Source organism: Hyaena hyaena, unplaced genomic scaffold, assembly GCF_003009895.1.
Source record: "Hyaena hyaena isolate Hyena2069 unplaced genomic scaffold, ASM300989v1 scaffold_0, whole genome shotgun sequence".
Classification (NCBI taxonomy): domain Eukaryota; kingdom Metazoa; phylum Chordata; class Mammalia; order Carnivora; family Hyaenidae; genus Hyaena; species Hyaena hyaena.
In genome coordinates this window covers 2,238,287-2,256,912 of record NW_024080632.1, presented here as the reverse complement: position 1 = coordinate 2,256,912, position 18,626 = coordinate 2,238,287, and the positions used below count along the sequence as shown (strand labels likewise).

The 18,626-nt window shown below is 47.1% G+C and overlaps 1 protein-coding gene across 2 annotated transcripts in view; it reads right to left on the bottom strand.

Annotated features, from left to right (window-relative positions):
- Positions 1–18,626, bottom strand: part of CCDC92 (coiled-coil domain containing 92) — a 28,855-nt gene that overhangs the window by 3,603 nt on the left and 6,626 nt on the right. The window contains exons 1-3 of one of the 2 annotated variants that reach the window (XM_039235390.1): positions 9,866–10,060; positions 1,000–1,146; positions 432–473 (exon numbers count right to left, since the gene is read on the bottom strand). In XM_039235390.1, the coding sequence (XP_039091321.1) occupies positions 432–473; positions 1,000–1,129 (172 nt within the window). In that variant the 5' untranslated portion in view covers positions 1,130–1,146; positions 9,866–10,060. Of the gene's footprint in view, positions 1–431; positions 474–999; positions 1,147–9,865; positions 10,061–18,626 lie in introns of those variants that run through there. The other variant, XM_039235317.1, reaches the window with a different exon arrangement.

Below are 18,626 nucleotides of genomic sequence, written 5' to 3'. Positions count from 1 at the left end.
TAGCTCATTCAGGTAGTGTTTAGGGAGCACCCACTCTGTGCCAAGTCCGTATGAGGCTCAAGGGACAGAAGGGAAGGGACCCTGCTCCTCTTCTGGCTCTCTTTAAATTACATAAATTACATCTCTTGATGATAGAAGGAACACATATTCACTAAAGAAAAATCAGAAGATCAGGAAAAGCATATAATAGACATTCCAAATAACAAAAGAAAATAAAGAAAATAAAACCACTCCTGCACAGACAGCCCCTCAGAATGTTGCAGAGTTCAAACCTCCTTCCCATCTTTTCTTAGAAAGCTCTGGTCACATGTGCAACTCTTCCTAGCAAATGTATTTTCTTCTCCATGTGTAGGTAGTGAAAACAAATGGCACCAACATGTGCCACAACAGGAAGTAATATGGTCATTAACTTTCGGGGAGGAGGTCCTTACCTGTCTGGTCCGAACTTTTGAGGGTCAGCTCATATGTTAAATCTAAAATGGAAAGCATGTACGTTAATTTTGTATGGTTACAGTAAATCTAGAATCCTTCATTAGCTCTGAAAATGCAGAACCTACTTCTGCGATCAGCCTGTGCGTCCTGCCCAGACATAGCAGGACTGGGCAGCATCGGGCACGCGTGAGACGGCAGAAACCACCAGCGGCCACTGTCCTTCCTAGTACTCAGAGGACACCCACCTTCCCTAAAACACACACCAGCGGCCGCAAGCAGCTTGCTCTGTATGTTTTGTTTTGGTGATCGGTTCCAAAATGCACTGCCAGTTCTAACCACTGCATTTTGATCTTCTAAGTCCTCAGAGTGCTGAGAAATGGCTTTGTGCGTGTCGATTAGGCAACGAGGATGAGCTAAGGTACTGGAATGGCCCCTGGCAGAGTAGAGCGGAGCCCCCTCCTCACTCTGTCCCGGGCGAGCCTGGCACAGCGTCCAAGCGGCCACCGTGCGAGCCAGTGCCGGTCCCAGGCCCCGCGCTGCCCTGCCGTGGGGGTGGGGGGCCCGTACCCGTGCAGTGCTGCTGCAGCCGCCTGATCTCGGCGTGCAGCCCCTTGAGGGTGCTGGCGTGCTCCCGCTGCAGGAAGAGGAGGTTCTTCTGGGCGCTGTGCAGCTGGTTCTCCAGGTTTGTGGCCGCCATGCTGACATCCAGGTGACCTGCGGGAGACACAGACACTGGCGGCTGTCCCTGACAACGGCGGTCGTGGGTGATAGGCTGGAAGAGGACGCTGCCTGCTGACTCCCCTCCTTGGCACTGGGGCCCTGTGGGCAGCGTGAGGGTGGGCATCAGACCCCAGGCTCCCGGACTCCAAATCCTGGCCTTTCCACACGCCACCTATACTTCTGCAGACTGTGACCAGAACTGCCAGATTGTCAAAGATTTCCCTGATGAGCTAGGCACCCACAGCTGCCTCATGGGAAACTGGGCACCTGGGTACTGGGGGGAACATTTCCTCAAAATGGCATTGAGTGCTGGCCAAAGCGAGGTGCAGGAAGAAGAGGTGGCGAGAATTCCGGTGGAAGACTTTGGATTTCACAGAACTGAGAGGAACCCTGGGTCTTTCTTTGGGAAAAGGGCCATGTGGCAACTGTGGGAATCTGGAGTCTGTCCCCGTACCCTGCCTCCCTGCCCATGGTGGTTTCAGTCCTCAATCGTCAGCTGCTCACACGGGGCCTACGATTCTCCGCCTTTGCTGTAACTGGATAAACATGGTGAAGTCAATCAGTTTTTCTGGAAAAGCTACCAAAGAAATTTAAGACGCCTCACGCAGCACTGAAAAATGCAAAGGACCAAAGGCGGGTAATTTACTTATAAATTATTCTTGTAAACACAGAGCCTCAGAGCAGTTTCCTCATCTGCTTTGCCAAAGTCCCTCCCAGAGGAGACGCCACTTTTCAGATGGCTTCCAGTATGTGGATGGGCGGCTCTGGAGAAGACCACACACCCAGGCACTGTTGCCACATTGGGTGACACCACTCACTGACTTGTAAGGCCAGTGCCATATTTACACTCCAGCTCTGGAGCTAAGAAAAGCTCATGATTGGAACTCAAGACCCATGTCTTCACCACATGGAAAAGCTTCCCGCCATTTCCCCTGGCCACTGGCTTCGCTCCAGAGGGAACTTAAGAAGGAAATCGCGTGACAGGCGAGCCCGACAAAGGGAAGGTCAAGGGGGAAGGGGGAAGGGAGCCGGGCACAGAGGAACAAAAGGACTCTCTGGGCAGGCAGGGGGCGCAGTGCAGCCCCGGCTACAGGGTCAGCTGTGGATGTGGATGTGGGAGATGCCGGCAGCAACTGGAAAAAGCGCCTGTATTTTTGGGGCTTGCCAACGAAGACAAAGAGCAACTTCAAGTTGATCCAGAACCTGCGGGCCTAGCATGACAAGAGTGATAACTGTGCCAGGTGCACAGTCTTCCCCCCTTGGCAGGGCTCTTGCCCATGGGCGCCCACTGGGCAATCCAACCAGTGTGCTGGGAGCCTGGTACACGGGATCCCACGTGCCACTCCATCGAGGAGGGGTGGCACCGGTGGAGCCTTCAGGCTGAGCAGCCTTTGATTCCAAGGGCTTCCTGCTTAGATGCTAACTTCACAGGCATGTCTTGCTCCAAGAAAATGGGAAACACTAAAATTTCAAACTGGTTTTGTCCAGCATCGAGATGTGCCCATTCACATTCTAATTGCCTTGGTGAATCAGCAGCTTTGAATTATATGAGCTCTGTAATTCACTAGTTCAATGGGGCAAGCGCAGAAGTAAGACCATGCCCTTGAAGCTCCCATTGCCATGGGCAGTCTCGGGAGGAAGACACACCAGGTAAGCAGGAAGATATGAGTATGTGACGTGCTGAGCCGGCAAGGGAGCTGTGGCTGCCCTGCCCGGGACACTGACAGTGGTGGTGGGGGACAGGTGGCACTTCACCTGACGGGTGCCCTCCTCTTCTGAACTGGACACACACCAACACTGCAGGCCCCCTCAGGCCCTAGGAATCGAGTCACGTCTCCAAATGGTATCCAAGCTACTAAATTATTTTCTATCAGCTCAAAAGGATAACAACATCACTGACTTCCCGAGGGCAGAGAGTCACTGTAGCTTAATAGAAAGTGATTTAAATGTCTTATCCTTAGCTCTTGTGACGTGTAATCATGGCCCTGACCTAATCCTTCCAGTAAATGGCAAGAATGAAGCTACCAAGGCATCCCGGTTAGGCCAAGGAGACACAGCTGAGAGCTGCGGCTAATCTGGAGGAAGAAAAGAAGGTGGTCCTGCGAGGTTGGATTCAGAATCTCTGAGACACCCAGGAGTCAGAGACACGAAGGAGCATCCGTGACTCCCCCTAGAAGGGTCAGCATCATGGATGAAGTGAAGCTGCAGGGCATCTGCTGCGCGTGAATAATGCATCCTGCCTGAGGAAAGGTGCTCACCCCATCCTGATCACGTGTGGACCAGTAACGGAAGGCGACATTCAAGGAGCACGGCTTGCACGACACTGCACTCTGTGTGTCAGAAGGGCATATGCTACAAAGTGTGGGCTCTTTATACTGCAGCTCTTTGTCTTGAGGCAAAATCCCATTTTTAGGAGAGGTCAGCAGTTTCACAGTTACCAGCTCAGCCGACTGCAGGGCAGCCTGGACGCCAGCCTTCCTCTCCTCTCAGAGATGCTGGCCTCAGCTGCAGACGAGGGGTGCCATGAGACTGGCACTCGAGAGCCCAGCCACAGCGGTGGCTGGAGGGCAAGGCCCATAACCGTGATGTGCCAGAGCCAGAGGAACCCCAGGAGGGGTGGGAACAGGCTGCCTTGACCATGATGTGGAGGTTAAGCCCCATGTGCATTTTTTTCCATGTTAAAGTCATTAGGTAGTAAATGTCTGTTAATATGCTATTCACTGTATAAGTCTGGAAAATTAATGCTTGACAAAGGCTTGCTGTTCCAAATTCTATAGACATGGGGTTTGGAGGCCTGGCCAAGACCGCCTGCCGCAGTGGGGAGGGATGCTAACACCATCTCCTGGCGATAACATGCTTTTAATGAAGGTCCTTGGAGAGATGTCGGCCCCGACCTCACCGCGGCTGCTCTGCGGCAGCAGGAGGACAAATGGCCTGTCAGTAGCTCGTGTCCAATTCTCATCCTAATTCAAAAGTAATGTTCTTTCTTCTCTTTCAGGGCATTAATGTTTAAATGATGACACGATAATTTTATTTATGGGCCATCTCCAGTTGTACAAGCACAAAGTGCTCTCCTATCACTTAACGTCGTCTGTTCTCGCAATACCCCCTGAGGAAGAACAGGAATATCCCACCGACAAGGGAAAACAGAAATCAGGAAATGCTGCACCCAAGCCTCATGGCCTCTCTGGGCCCTCAGGCTCTGTGGGTCAGAATTCTGAAGGCTGGGGTAGGTCTCAATTCCTCGCACACGTGGATGCCCACATCACATCCAATGCTCTGACACGGGAGGGGACAGGCGTGATGCCTCGCTGTGCCCTCTCTGCCCAGGGCGTGTGCGCCAGACCTGGGCCACGCGGCGGCCTACACACCACTGCTCCCCAGGGCAGGACTCACAGGCTCTGACCCCTGGCCAGAGGGCACTGCTGCCCATCCAGTAGGGCAGAAAGATGCAGCAGCGAAGTTGCCCAGGACACTGGGTGATGGCAGGGCACTCTGGGCCTAGCTGGAGCCTTTATGAAGCAGCTAGGCTAGCCTGAGGAAAAAGAATAAGGTACCCACTGAGTCGCATGTGTGTCCTGGTCCTTGGGGTCCAGGCAGGTGGCCACTGTGAGAGCCAGTGCCACACTCCCTCTCTGCCTCTGGGCTGACTCAGAAATGAGGCCGGGGGTGGTAAAAAAGCCATGCCTCTACTGTTACAGTGGGGAGGGACCAAAGCCCCCATTTAAACACATACGTTTTCCCTAACATCCCTCCTAAGCGCACACCCAGATCTTGCCCACACCTGCAGCTACAAAGAGAGCTCTGACCACGTTGCGTCCTTGCGATGCTCCTGGGATCCAGCACCCCCCGTTCCCAGAGGCCCTGCCCGCCCGGCCCACCCCTCTCCAGGCTCGCCCCACACCAGTCCCCTGGGGGCTCCGTCAACTCTGCTGTCCTCTCCTGCACCCCATCTGCCGCACCCCTCCCCCGGCACAGGGACTTAGTGCACCTGGTTCCCTGCATCTGGAATGCCCTTGGCAAATCACCTCCCACCCTCTTGCCCGATGCAATTCCATTCTTCCTTCACATCTGAACTCCTGCACCACAGACGGGCTCTGGATAGGTTTACACTGCTTCCTAACATTGCTGAGAGGAGACCTCGACAAGAACTACATTGCATTAGTCAAAAAGCACTTGCGGCAGCATTGATTTGAACATGACCTCATCCCATAATTTCCTGACATGCCAGAGCAGTATTTTAAAGTGTCCCGTACCACATTTCAGCAATGGAGTATCTTTGATCGGAAAGGGTCCCACCATTTGAAAATGGGAAATTTCTTTGTTCCTGGCAATCGCAAGCAGACTTCTCTTTTCACAAAGCCTGTGGAAATAGGGTAATAATTTTAGACTCTGAAAAAATAGCACAGTAGCACTCACGTGGTAGCTGTGAATTAGTTATAAGAAGCTATTTTAGATTCTAGTCATGAATAAGTTATAACCCATTCACATTTGGTTCTCTCGCACCGCAGGCATGGAGAACAGCTCCAGTCCATCCCGACGCTGTCTCTGGAGCCCTCGGCATGGCCTGTGACTCAACAGGACCCACCTGGCCCGGAGCAGATGGTGGTACCCGTGTTTTGTGACGAGGGCCTACGTGGCCTTCTCCTGGGGACATCGTGTGCCCCTTCCTGTGTGTCCTACAGCACAGGCTGCCACGGACAAAATGGAGGTTGGCCAGGGGCAGAGGCAGCAAGTGTAGACCTCAAATGTAAGAGGAGAGGAGATGATTTCTAACAGAGAGGTGGTATTCCAAGCAGATTCATGGACTCAAAATGTTAAAGGTGGAAGAAACCTTCAAAATCAGCTAGCTATTCCAACCCCTCCTTATTTCAAGATTAAAAAACTGAGGCCCAAAGATTTGCTTAACACAGTGGGATCAACAAGACCAGAAGAGACAAGCTCCTGAGGAGTCAGTGTTTGGGGTTAAATCTGAACACCATCTTGTCACCTAAATCACAACATCTAACTCATAGGGTTGTTTTAAGAGCAAAATGCCATCACCTACAGTGTCTAGGTACAGTAAGTGCCCAAAAGATGTTAGCTTTATTTATTTTATATAAATGCTGGATGATAGTTGCATAAACATACTCCCAAACTGTTTGTTTACTGAGTCCTGCCCGTGGGGTATTTCCAGAACATTGCCTAAGTACAGAAATGAGCTAGCAAAGAAATTCTAGTTACTTCCAAAGAGAGAAACATAAAAGCAAACAGAAACATTTTCTGCCAGCCTTTACCTTCCATGCGCACTGGAGAGAAGCATTCAGGGCAGCGAATAAGGAGTCAGGCCGAGCAAGGCACCCTCCGGGACAGCAAAGCCTACTTCTTACTTTGAAACAATCTAAAGTGCTCTAGGAAAAGCTAAAAAAAGGTCCAAGGATAATTAGGCCATCAACTCTCAATCCAAAATACCTGCTTTTAAGAAAGGAAATGTACCGTCTCTGAAAATGAACACTGACATTACTCTGAATTCACAACAGTCATGGATTTAAAAAAAAAAAGTTTTAAGTTGTAGTACCTATTTCTACCTGTGCACGTATTTAAGAAAATTAACTACTAAGTTATTTGAGAATCCCCAAGAATTAGAGCACTGAGAAAATGGACATCATTTCAAGGGTGTGTAAGCATTCAACAACCACTCCAGAAACATTTTGGTAAAGAGAATGGACAACGCTACAAAGTGGAAGCAAAAAAATGTTGAAAGCAAAAGGTGTAATTTTTTTTTTTAAGTGACAGAAAATCTTTATTAAACATCTTAAAGAACTGTGTGTGTGTGTTTAATACAGCAGGTGTGGTTAGGTGCTAAGCACAGGGGTCAGAATCTTGGGTTCCAATTCTGACTTGGCCACAGCAACCTCTCTGTGCTGTTTCCTCCTATAATGTGGAGAAGAACAGTAGCACCTCTAGGGCTCAGGGATTGGGAGGAGACCACGAGACAGTTCAGGTAAAACATGGAGCATGAGCCCTGCAATACTGTGGTAAAGCAGTTATGGAACTAGATTTGGACTCACCCAAATGTGAAAACTGTGGGTGGAGATGTTGTGTTGGGTCCTATCTCTAGCTGGGTAGGTAGTACATCTTTTTAAAATGAGTATGTCTCTAAAAGTCAAAAAGAGGAAAACTCCAGTAGAAACAAAAAAAAGCATCTTTTTTGCAAGATAACCATCTCACAAAGTAATCTGAATGTCTGCTGATAAGAGGTTAGTAAGGTGTATGCCAGCTATGTGATTATCAAAAGTGATAATTTAGATAATACTTATTCACAAGGAAGTATTCTAGGATAGGTTAGGTCAAAAAAGTATATTAGAAATTATATATATATATCTTTGCATATTTTAGTGAGGACAAAATCCACAAGAAATATACAACAAAATGCTAAAAGCATTTATCTCTAGATAGTGGATTGTGGATGATTTTTTAAAATTCTATTATGATACTCCCTAAAGCTTCTTATTGGTTTGTTGTCAGAAAAAAATCATAAAGTGATCTCCATCTCTTACTACCCGCTAGCAACGCTGTATCACACGTTTTAGTTATCGTGCTCCAGGGCAGTCTTGAGTTGCTGGAATTGTGGTTCATTTACCAAAACCAAGGAAGGCAGTTTTTACAGAAGCAACAATTCAGCGTCCCCAAGACGGGCAGAAAATGATCATGACGAGCACTTGAGGACCTCCCCACTCCCATGCATTACACATTCCCATGCTTCTCTGCCATCATCCATCATAAAACACAAGGCCCATGAACAATTCCTTACACTGACAGCCATTTCCTCCTGAAAGCATGTGCAGTCCAACATTAAAGTTGTAATAGATGTGATTAGAGAGATTGGCAATTAGACACGGGAATGTGATACGTGGCTGTCTGGGAAGTCTGCGGTCACTGGGGGCCTACATGATGGATTTATTAACCAAGTTTCTCTGCAGTCTGATTATCTCCTACTTTAAGAGTTTCTGTTTGGCTTCTATTTAAAAACTATACCAGGTAGTCTGTACACTGGTCGGGGCTCGCCGCTGTTAGGGGCACGTCTGTGTTTCAGATGGTCTGAGAGAGTCTCTAAGTAGGCAGTGCAGTGCAGGCCAAGCTCCACGGTCTGAAATGACATGGTCCCAGCATGCTCACTGGAGGCCCAGGGCGCTCCCAGAACACTGGGTGACTTAACGTCAGAATGCCCACACTGTGGCAGGCACACCAGTACCCTCATCTCCTGGCTGGGAGGGGTCACTGGGCAGAATGCCAGTACAGACTCAACTCAGCACTTTCTGCATCAAAGAGAAAAGTCTCAGAGCAAAGTTGCCTCTACAGGGAAAGAGATGGCCAAGTGGCCGATGGGTCTGTGATGGCTCCGCTTGGCCCTTCCTGCGCTATGTCCTCCTCCTGTCCCCACACAGCATCCGGGATGACTGCTCTCTGGGGACCACCTGATAGCTTCACTTCATAACCTACACTGACAACATTCACAACTCCAAAGCGATGCCACTTGTGAACTTCTAGGAAGCTGTCATCCACCTAGATGGTTCTGGGACAATTTAAGGAAATAAAATCTCACAACTCCCCCCTCCCCCCCCACAGTTCTACCCAGTGCACTTTTCCTTTAAAGAGAAGGGGAAAAAGCAGGTCATTTCTGATGATGGTGCTTCTACGCTGACTGCAGATTTTAATGCTCTATGGGTTGATAACCCAAAAGATGTAGTGACCCAAATGCTGAACTGTCTTTTCACAATAATGAAACAGGAGACGCTCCTTAAATGTTAGTACTTGATGATCATGATCTAAACTGTATTTCTGAGGCAGAGAAGAGGTGTTCACTTGCTTTAAAAATCTCTCTCCATGTGGTCTGCCAAACAGATGAACCATTTCAACTGATTTAACTGATAGGGCTTCCTCTATCCATCTTCCAAACCTGCCTAATTATAGTGTAGGTTCCAGGGAAAGAAAGGTATTATTAACTGAAGTTCTATACACTTTAATTTAGCCAAGCTTTTCCTTTACTGCTTACAAAAGGTAAAACAGTCAATTGTTTCATTAGTGCTAATAGAACATGTTTAGATGAACACTTATGAGGCATCTGAGAAGATTATCACTCACAGAAAAGAGAGATCTTATCCTCATGATACAGGTGGAAGAACTCTGCCTGGTCCCGGTGATGTCATCTCCCACAGCTTCATAGTGTAGTGCAGCAATCAAGCAAAAATGAGTCACCTCCTCTGACTTGCCCTTCTACAAAATGGGCCCACACTAATTATTTCAGAAGAGTTTAAACAGGGAAAACATTAAAGATCTTTGGAACTATTAAAATAGTGTATCAATAGTCATTTTGGTAACTAAAGTCACTGTGGCCGGGCATTTAATTTTAGTGATTACATATCCTCTGATGAACACTAATAAAATGTTTGTTTTTATTGGACACTTATGTCTATGGAATCACATAGCATGAGTGCCAATACGGTTATTTACTCAATGTTTTTATCCACTGAGAGAGAGAAAGAAGGAGAGAGAGAGAGACTGAATCTCAAGCAAGCTCCTTGCTGTCAGCGCAGAGCCCTATGCAGGGCTCGACCTCATGAACCATGAGATCATGACCTGAGCCAATGTCGGTGGCTTAACCAACTGAGCCACACAGGTATCCCTCAATAATTTTAAAAGAAGATAAACAGTCTTTTAAGAAGGCATTTACCTAGATCATTTCCTAAAACTTTTTTTTGATGGCTTCAGCATGTCCACCTATGGCTGCACAACCCTTTGATTCTCCATCTCATCACCTGAGAGTCCCAATGTAAGATCACTTAGTTCCTTAAAAGTTAGTCCTTTCTGTGAACGTCCTGTGCTGTGCAGAATGAATGCGGCACATTTACTGGTGGCATTTCAGGCTGACTCCCATAAAGTTCTTTCTGATCACAATGAGCCTTTGTTGTGTCAGGGCATAAGAGAATTCCCAGAACTCCACACTCCACTTCTTCAGTACACTGTGCATCGGGTTCTGGGTTCTGGAGATGATGAAGACTCCTCACACCACATCGCTCCGTAAAGAAGGTGTGTCACTTAAAACAATGCTGAGGCCCAGGTGAAGCTGATAAGATCGAGGGGACTGGACTGTGTGCGGGTGCTGTGGGAGCCATTTGAGGGCTCATCTTTGCAACCAGATTTGGATCATACTAGATAGACAGGCTGTCAGCACATTGACCCAGAGGGAATAAATGAGACTAAAGAGAAGTAAAATAAGAGGTAGGGCAACTGTCTTTCAGAGATTAGCTTATCAGCTAGGCCAGGAGAGCAGAAGAAATTGGGGACAGTAAACACTACTGTGTCTTATAAGGATTTTTCAAAGAATGGAACGCAGTTCAATATTTTCTTGTTCTTACCTTTACCTTTTAAAGGTCATGACTTTTTATATGCACCTCTGTCACTGTTTCCATTCGTACAACTGTCCTTCGCTGTGGTTTTCCTCTTATGTTTGACCCCTTGCTCCCACAATGGGGTTAACTCAATCCTTGGGTCGTGACATACTCTTTCAGGGCCCACTTTTATTTAGATAACTTTTAATCATCAGCACCCAACGTGGCCACATCCTTGGGAATTAGCAATTTTGGTTTAGGACGCCCAGATTTTCCATTTGAAGTCCCAAATTCTTAGACTGGGTGTTTCGGTGTCTTCTGGTCACTCTGATTCTGGTCAAGTCTGTTGGCCACTTGGAAGCTTGAGTCGTTTTTCCTCCTCGTTTGTTATCTCGGGCAGGATGGTCGCCTCCAGTGATGCAAGCGGGGTGGGAGGGAGTGTGATGCAGCTTCCGTTTCTGCGAGACAGCAAATCCACGCAGGCCCAGTGCTTTTCAGCGGGCTCTGCCATGCTGTTCTAGGGTTTGGCCATTGCAATGTACAGTGTGCTGAAGGGGCTGGTGGTGGATGATCACCTGTACTGTCTCGGCCGTTAACACGGCCTCTGGGTCAGTCCAAGCCATCTGGGCAAGAAAATACTCCAAGACACTTTTTAGTCATGAGAAGCTGAAAATCATCCATAAGAGTAGTAATTATAGCTATGATATATTGAGTGTCAATGCGCCAGGCTCATAGACAATCACTTAATTATTGAAACTATATTGTGCAAGATAGGTATGATTATGACCATTTTTTTAAGGAACTAAGGCTCAGAGGAGTAAGACACTTGCTTAAATTTGCAAGCATTAAGTGCATTGGCTAAATGCCAATCTATTTCCAAAGGGCCTTGGGCCTTCTTGGTGTTCTCCAATACCAGGGTGCGGTGTTTGGAACTAGGTCTCGCGGCAGCTCTGGGAGAAGGTATCAGTCCTGGCTGCTCGCCATGCGCTGTGGAGTGCTTCACCCAAGCGGCCGTCACAGAATGAAGCACGAACAGGGACGGCAGCAAGAGCTGCTGCCCCACTAGTGCGCCAGGCACTGGGTCCCTGTGATGAGGCCAGCAGTGCAGGGCCCCAGCCACGCCTTGCCCCCTCACACTCCCATAACAGCTCTGTGGGTGGGAACTTCCTATCTTCCCAACTCCCCGTGCGGGGAAATAGGCACACACAGCTTAGATGGTCTGATCTATGGGGGTCACGCATCAACCTGGTGTCTTCTTGCTGCTTTGGAGCTCCTTCTTTCCTTTCTGAGGATGGAGAGGTTGTGCTAATATCAGTCTACTTTTTTAAAGAGAAAAAAACCTAGCCTGTGACTCAGAATTTTTTAGCTCAATCTAATAGCATTCAGTGACAAGACACCACCACGGCGTAACGGACAGACGAGCTTGCCGGACACGGCAAGTGGATGGACAGATGAGCTCCAGTCATCTATGAGCCCCAGCGACGCGGCAGGGTAGGGATTAACCCCCAGGTGGGGGATCCAGGCAGCCACAGTTTGAACCCTAGTCCTGTTATGTATTAACTATGCAACTTTGGACAAGTTACCAACTTTGGACAAGTTACGTACAGCTCCCTGTGCCTCCCTGTCCTTGACTGCAAAACAAGAAAGCAGTGACTGCTTTATCAGGGTTACTCACTGGAACACAGTCCCTCCATTGAGGTGCTATCCAATCGAACTTGCTGTGATAATGCAAAGAGTCCATTTGCCACTGTCCAGTAGTCATTGGTCACACTGAGCACTTGAAATGTAGTTGGTATGTCTGAGAAACAATTTTTCCCTTCTTTTTATTTTGATTTGCATTCAAATTTAAATAGCCACATAATGGGCGGGGGCGACCCCACCAGGCAGCAGGGACGTAAAGCAATTAGAACCACATCTAGAACTGGGTGCTTGCTCCCACTCTTACTACAATACCCAGAGTCACCCAGACAGGTCCTGGGCTCCCACAGGCACCATTATGGAGTCTGTGGGGCCGACACACACCATAAGAATGACCTAAGAGTTTAATCCCAACTGCCGTTAGCATCATGCTATCCCATTTTATGTCTTCCCAGCATTAAACTTTCTCTTATTACCAGAATGCAAATTGCACAGGAACAAGGGCCGGTCTGCTCCCTGCTGTACTAGGAGCACCTAGAATAAAGGGAACCCCCTCTAATCATCCAAGGTCGCCCTTTGAGAAAGGGTTCTTTAGCGCCAGAATCAGTAGTGCTCTCACCCAATATGTGGTTAGGTAGTGTGTTCTGTACTAGTGAGGTGAGACGGTGTGGAAATATTTCTCTGACTGGCACGGGAATAAGACAAAGGAGGGAAGGACGGCTAGTTCATGCATGTCCTTGGCGAGTCTCTCCAATAAAAAGACCAAAAAGCTACCAAGCCACATAAAAACGAATAAACTTTAATATCAGTGAAAGGGAAGGTGTGGGCTTGTCCAGGATATTCCATGGAGGCTGTGACATACGGGGGCTTGTTGGGGCAGCTTATCTACATGTGGAAAAGTTATTTATGTTATGAGCCAACCATGCCAATCCTTGGTGCGGATGCTGGCACAGCACCAAACTCAGGTGTGGCTGTGTCGTGTGCAAACCAAGGGCTTCGTCCACAAGCAAGGCACACTCTCCAGTGGAGTCCGAAACTTGGAAATCAGGAAACACTCATACCACGTTTTGATGAGGCTCCTCCCGGTCCGTGGTGCAGTGAGGAAAACGTGGACACCGCAGCAGGTTTCCTGTAAAGCCGACTTTATTCCATTCACAGGACAATTCTTTATTTTCCTTGTCTAATTTCCCAATTCAAAAGTTCACTGTTACAGGATTCTAAAAGCCTCAGAACCACTCGAAACACCATGGTGAGCACCAGGAGCTGACCCATCATCATCAGTTTTTTAATTTTATCTTTTGAAGTTGACAAGGCCTATTAGAATAGACCGAGCGACCCATCCTCCTTTTAAATGTGCACCTGGAGGTTAAACATCAAGCCAGCAAATGCTCTAAGTGCCCACTGTGTACTCAGCCTCAGGCCTACACTGAAGAGGGTTGTGAGACTCAGCCACTAAAGTACAAAGAAAACAAAGTCTAACGAAGTCCTCCTGAGGTATATGCCAAGTACGGTGGCCAGGGGAAGGGTAAGCCATGAAGGTTCACCTACCACAGCGTCTGGAGCTCTTATTTACCTGCCTGTCTCCCCCATGATGCCGGGTCCCTGTCACCTGAGCATTCCCGGTACTGTCCACACTGCCAGGCACGTGGAGATGCCCAGTGAGCACTGAGTGCAGAAGGGCTGCAGGGGCAGAGAAGGTTTGGTTTTGTGGTTTTGAAGAGGCAGCCATGAGGGCTAAGCCTTAAAGAGAGGCTGGGTTCACACAGGAGGGGGCATTTCTGGTGCTGTAAATGTGGAGTTTAAGGAGTGGCAGTGAGGCCATGTTGGACATGGAAGGAACATTCTGGGGAGTGGTGGCAAATAAGGTTAGGTAGACAAGCCAGTATCGGATTTCAGTTGCTTATCAAAAGCCTCTCAGAAAATTGGAGATTGAAGAGAAAGAAAATGGGGGGTGGAGGGAGGAGACTGAGGATTTTATCCAGTAGAGCAACAGAGGCAAAACTTGTACTGAAGAGCATTTAGTGCAGTGGGGCTGTTGCAGGACTGTGGGGGTAAGAACACAGACAGCACGCCGCCCGGTCTGGGGAAATGGTGTCACACAGAAGCGTTCATGCCTCTCTATGCCCTTTATACACACTCCGAGGAAGAAACATGATTATCCTCCTCTTCCACGTTAACAAGCTTCGACGAGTTCAAGAAGCTCCTGAAAGTCACAGCTAGCACGTGGCAGGGCTAGGCTTCCTCCCAAGCCCAACTGACTCTGAGGCCTCGCCCTTAGCCATGGCCTCCCCTGCTTTGCCCAGACGAAGCTGGCAGCGCACGAAGCCCCAGAGCGCATGCCCTGCAGAGCAGACCACCACTGCCGTGTGTTATATTTGTTCAAAGTCCTCTTCTGCCTTGTTCTTTCCCCATATTTTAAGTTTTGAGCTTCTCAGGTCAGGTTTTTGTTTTTTTTTTTTTAACTAGTAGATCTCTAGTACTTATGCTTGAGGATGCTGCTCATGAAAAAAAAAATCCCAGAAGACGAGAAAATGTTTTTCATAATAAATGTTCTTCCTAAAGCTGCAGAAAAGCAGACACTTCTCAGTGTCTGGGTTAAAAAACTATACTCTTACCCTACTCTCCTATCTGGAAATGCATACTTCTGTTTCACTACCAAGCAAGTGTTTTAAGACAACTGTACTTTAGAGAATGTAACTTTTCATTTCTAAAAGTTTGCTTTTCTAATTGGTTGCCTCACTGATAGCTTATTGTTTCAATAATACAATCTGAAGTGACCTTTCTCTTTTTTTAGGTGCAGAGGGCCAGAAGGAGAGGGGAAGAGAGAATCTTAAGTGGGCTCCATGCAGAGCCCAACTTGGGACTTGATCTCACGACAATGAGATCATGACTGGAGCTGAAACTGAATCAAGCACTTAACAGACTGAGCCCCCAGGTGCCCCTAAAGTGACGTTTCTTATGTGAAGATATAGAAACCTTTAAGGTCTTGGTTAGTTAGAGAGGGGCCTGGGATTTCTCTCTTCGTACAGAAGCGACACAGACACTGACAAGTTCCTTATTTGGATGGAGTTTGGATGTGCCCATCCAAATCAACCTTCAGTGCCACACCCAGATAGCTGAACGGAATGGGGAGTAGAGAGAAGAAGGTGCTTCCTTGCTGAGGCGAGTATAGCCTGGCAGAGGGTGGGAGAGGTGGTACCTGTTTGGGTACTGATGAAGGGCTGGCTGCTTCTGCAATCTGACTCTAACCTGGTCTCCGGAAGAAGTTCTCTCTCTGAGAATCTACATAGTCACTGTCTTGTGGCTGATGTGCATATATATACATATGTACGTGTGTACACAAATATGTACACATACACACATATATACACACATACACATATATTTGTGCTTGTTCAAAGAATGGATGAATGCATGTGTAAATGTTATGCTCTGAGACAACGGTGTGCAGTAAGAATTAAAGGAAGAACACAGGGGAGCCCATCTACTTGATGCACTCCAAGGGAGAGTCTGGCCCAGTTAGAGCGGTGGTTCTAGTCCAGGCACTTGTTCCCGCGGGGTGGACATTTGGGCTGTCACGAGGTAAGGGGCACATCCGGCATCCAGTGGTGAAAGGTCAGGGATGCTGTGAAACAGCACGGTCCTCACAACGGAGACAGCAGCAGTGCAGCTACAGACCCTGGGCTCCAGTCTGTCTAATTGGAGGCAGGTCTCTTGAGATTTCTTTGCTCTCCTCCGGGTTCCCGATCGCCAGTATCCTGTGGGCGGACGGAGCTCTCGGGAGAGAAAGCTCCAGCCATGGGAGGCGCCCTCTCCGTAACACGCGGGCTGCCGGCCTGGAGGAGAAGGCAGCTGCAGTGCAGAATTGCAGGGCCTCTGCTGACAGAGCTCCTTCCTCACTTCGTGAGCCCCCCAGGGGTGGTGGAGGGGGGCTGCTCGACTATCTTGCCGTACTGGTCCGAGCATGCTCGGAAGGAAAGGGCTTCAAATAAGCTCCAATTTGTCTAAGAACATAAGTTCTTCTCTTTAAGTGTAAGAAGCCGTTTTTCCCCTATGAATGCTTAAATGAACCGTGTAGTGGAGGGGATGAGTGTGAGAGAATTCTGGAACCCCATGTAGAGACTCCACGATCATGGTTATGAAAGTGAGGTTTCTAGAGACGTTAAATGGATGGATAAAGGTTGACCCAGCATGCTCCTTCCATAGAGGTACTTTGATCTAGAACCGCTTGTGAATCTTTAGGAAAATTTGATGATTAAAGGCTTTAACATTTCTTGAATGCAATGGAATTCCTGTTTTTAAGAAGACCACTAAATACTTACATAAATCTTACACGGATTTTAAAGACTGCCAAGAAATTTATAAAATCATGCCAAAATTCCTAATATTTTATGTGTACTAGCACTTTAAGAAAAGCTTCCAGGCTGGGAAAAATTAAAGAATAGGCTCCATGATCACCAGGAAATGCCATTTATAAAAAGAGCCATAATTTAAACTTTGTTATTTACACAAATGTATTGAAGAAAATACACAAATTTGTGTTGAGCTGGTAAATCTTAAAATGGTTTTCTACTTGAAAAGGGTCTCTTCCAAAGTAAAAACAATCAGATTAAAAAAAAAAGTTTAGAAATAAAATGTCAAGATACAAGTACAAATCAAAAAGCCATCTCTTCTAAAAAAAAAAAGTATTCTAGGGGCGCCTGAGTGGCTCAGTTGGTTAAGTGTCCAACTTCGGGTCATGATCTCATGGTTTGTGGGTTCGAGCCCTGCGTCAGGCTCTGTGCTGACCGCTCAGGGCCTGAGCTCATTTCGGATTCTGTGTTTCCCTCTCTCTCTCTCATTCTGCCCCTTCCCGTTTGCACTCTCTTTCTCTCTCAAAAATAAATAAAAAAATTTAAAAAGAGTTAAAAAAATGTATTCCAATATAACATGGAAGACAGGATAAAAGAATTAAGTTATTTAAATGCCCTCAGGACTTAACGAAGCAAGCACCTTTTTTGGAGCACTTCTGAACCAGGCACCAGGGGCACCGTCTGGAACACCCCGATCAACAGAACATTACAAATCCTAAGGGACCTGACCTACGGGAGTGGGGAGGCACAGACAACCCTACACACTAACTCCTATCAAAAAGTAGGCTACTTGCACAAAGCCTAAATTAAATTGTACTTCAAAATCCCTTACATGTGTCTTACAGATCAGCTCGTGGTCACCACACCATCATTTAGGAGTAGGTAAATCTAAACATGAGCATACAACTGATAAGTGAACTACTTCTTGCTTTTTAAAAATCTTAGACGATATGACATATTACATTAACTTATAAAGTTATTCAACTTCCATTAGCAAAGTAATGTTTTAAGATGTCATATTTCTTCTGACAAATTCTTAGTCAATAATTGCATTACTCTTTGATGTAAATTGTCTGTTTTCTAAAATCCCGACTTCCTTTTGGACTAGAAGAGTGCTGAGGTAGTTAATACTCTATATTTACATAAAGGTGTATAAAGAAATTAAAATTCAAACAGGAAAAAGCCAGACCTTATCACCTCACAGTCCCCAAGGGTCATCTGCTAGGTATTTTTGAGCACGAGTTCTTAAAGCTCAAATTAAGATGGTAAAACCAACTGATGTATTATGGACATCTGGTATATTTGATAACATTTACATACCACAATTTTACATCTCTACTATACTATCATTTAAATAAACTGTTTTGAATGACTGTATCAGATATATTAAAGCAGATTGATAAAAACTTGTGTACAATTGGGGAGACAAGATTAACAGCCTATAGCAAGAAAGTTAGTCTCTGGATACAATCTGTTCACAGCAAAGAAGAATCTTCACTCATCTCTGCCTCTGCACACTCTCCAGAAGCCAACATGAATTATCCTCACCCGAATATGCAACCCCGCCTGTCTTTCTCACTCTTTTTTTTTTTTCTTTCCTGACTCTCATTCTGACTATGGACAGTTGTGACAACAGTGAGGCCTCCTCACTTGGGGAGGACTCATTTCTAATGGTGCTTGTGTTACCCTCTTTTGGGGGCTGCTCTAGAACGATCTTTCTTTTGGTGACTAATGTGATCACAGCTATCTATTGCCAGTCATCCTTTCCAGACTGACTGGTTTCTTCTGGATGCTCTTCCCCATGCTGTCCCTGCCCCAGACCAGATTCCCATAGTACAAGGACCTCTGGAGTCCGGTAGGGAGTCCTTGCAACCACACCATCCCCCAGATAGCTCCTTGCTGGCTCCAGAGGACCTAGTTTCCTCATCTTGCTCCTGTGCCCCACAGCCTGGAACACACACGGAAGAGGATGCCAGGGATAACTGGACATGAATGGTATGCTCCAAATTTTCCACCACAGTTCAACAGTATTTTATGAGCCTTCCGATTTGTCAGGCTCACATGGGGGGGGTAGAAGGGGTGAGAAGTACCATAAAGACAAAGAGGGTGGCTT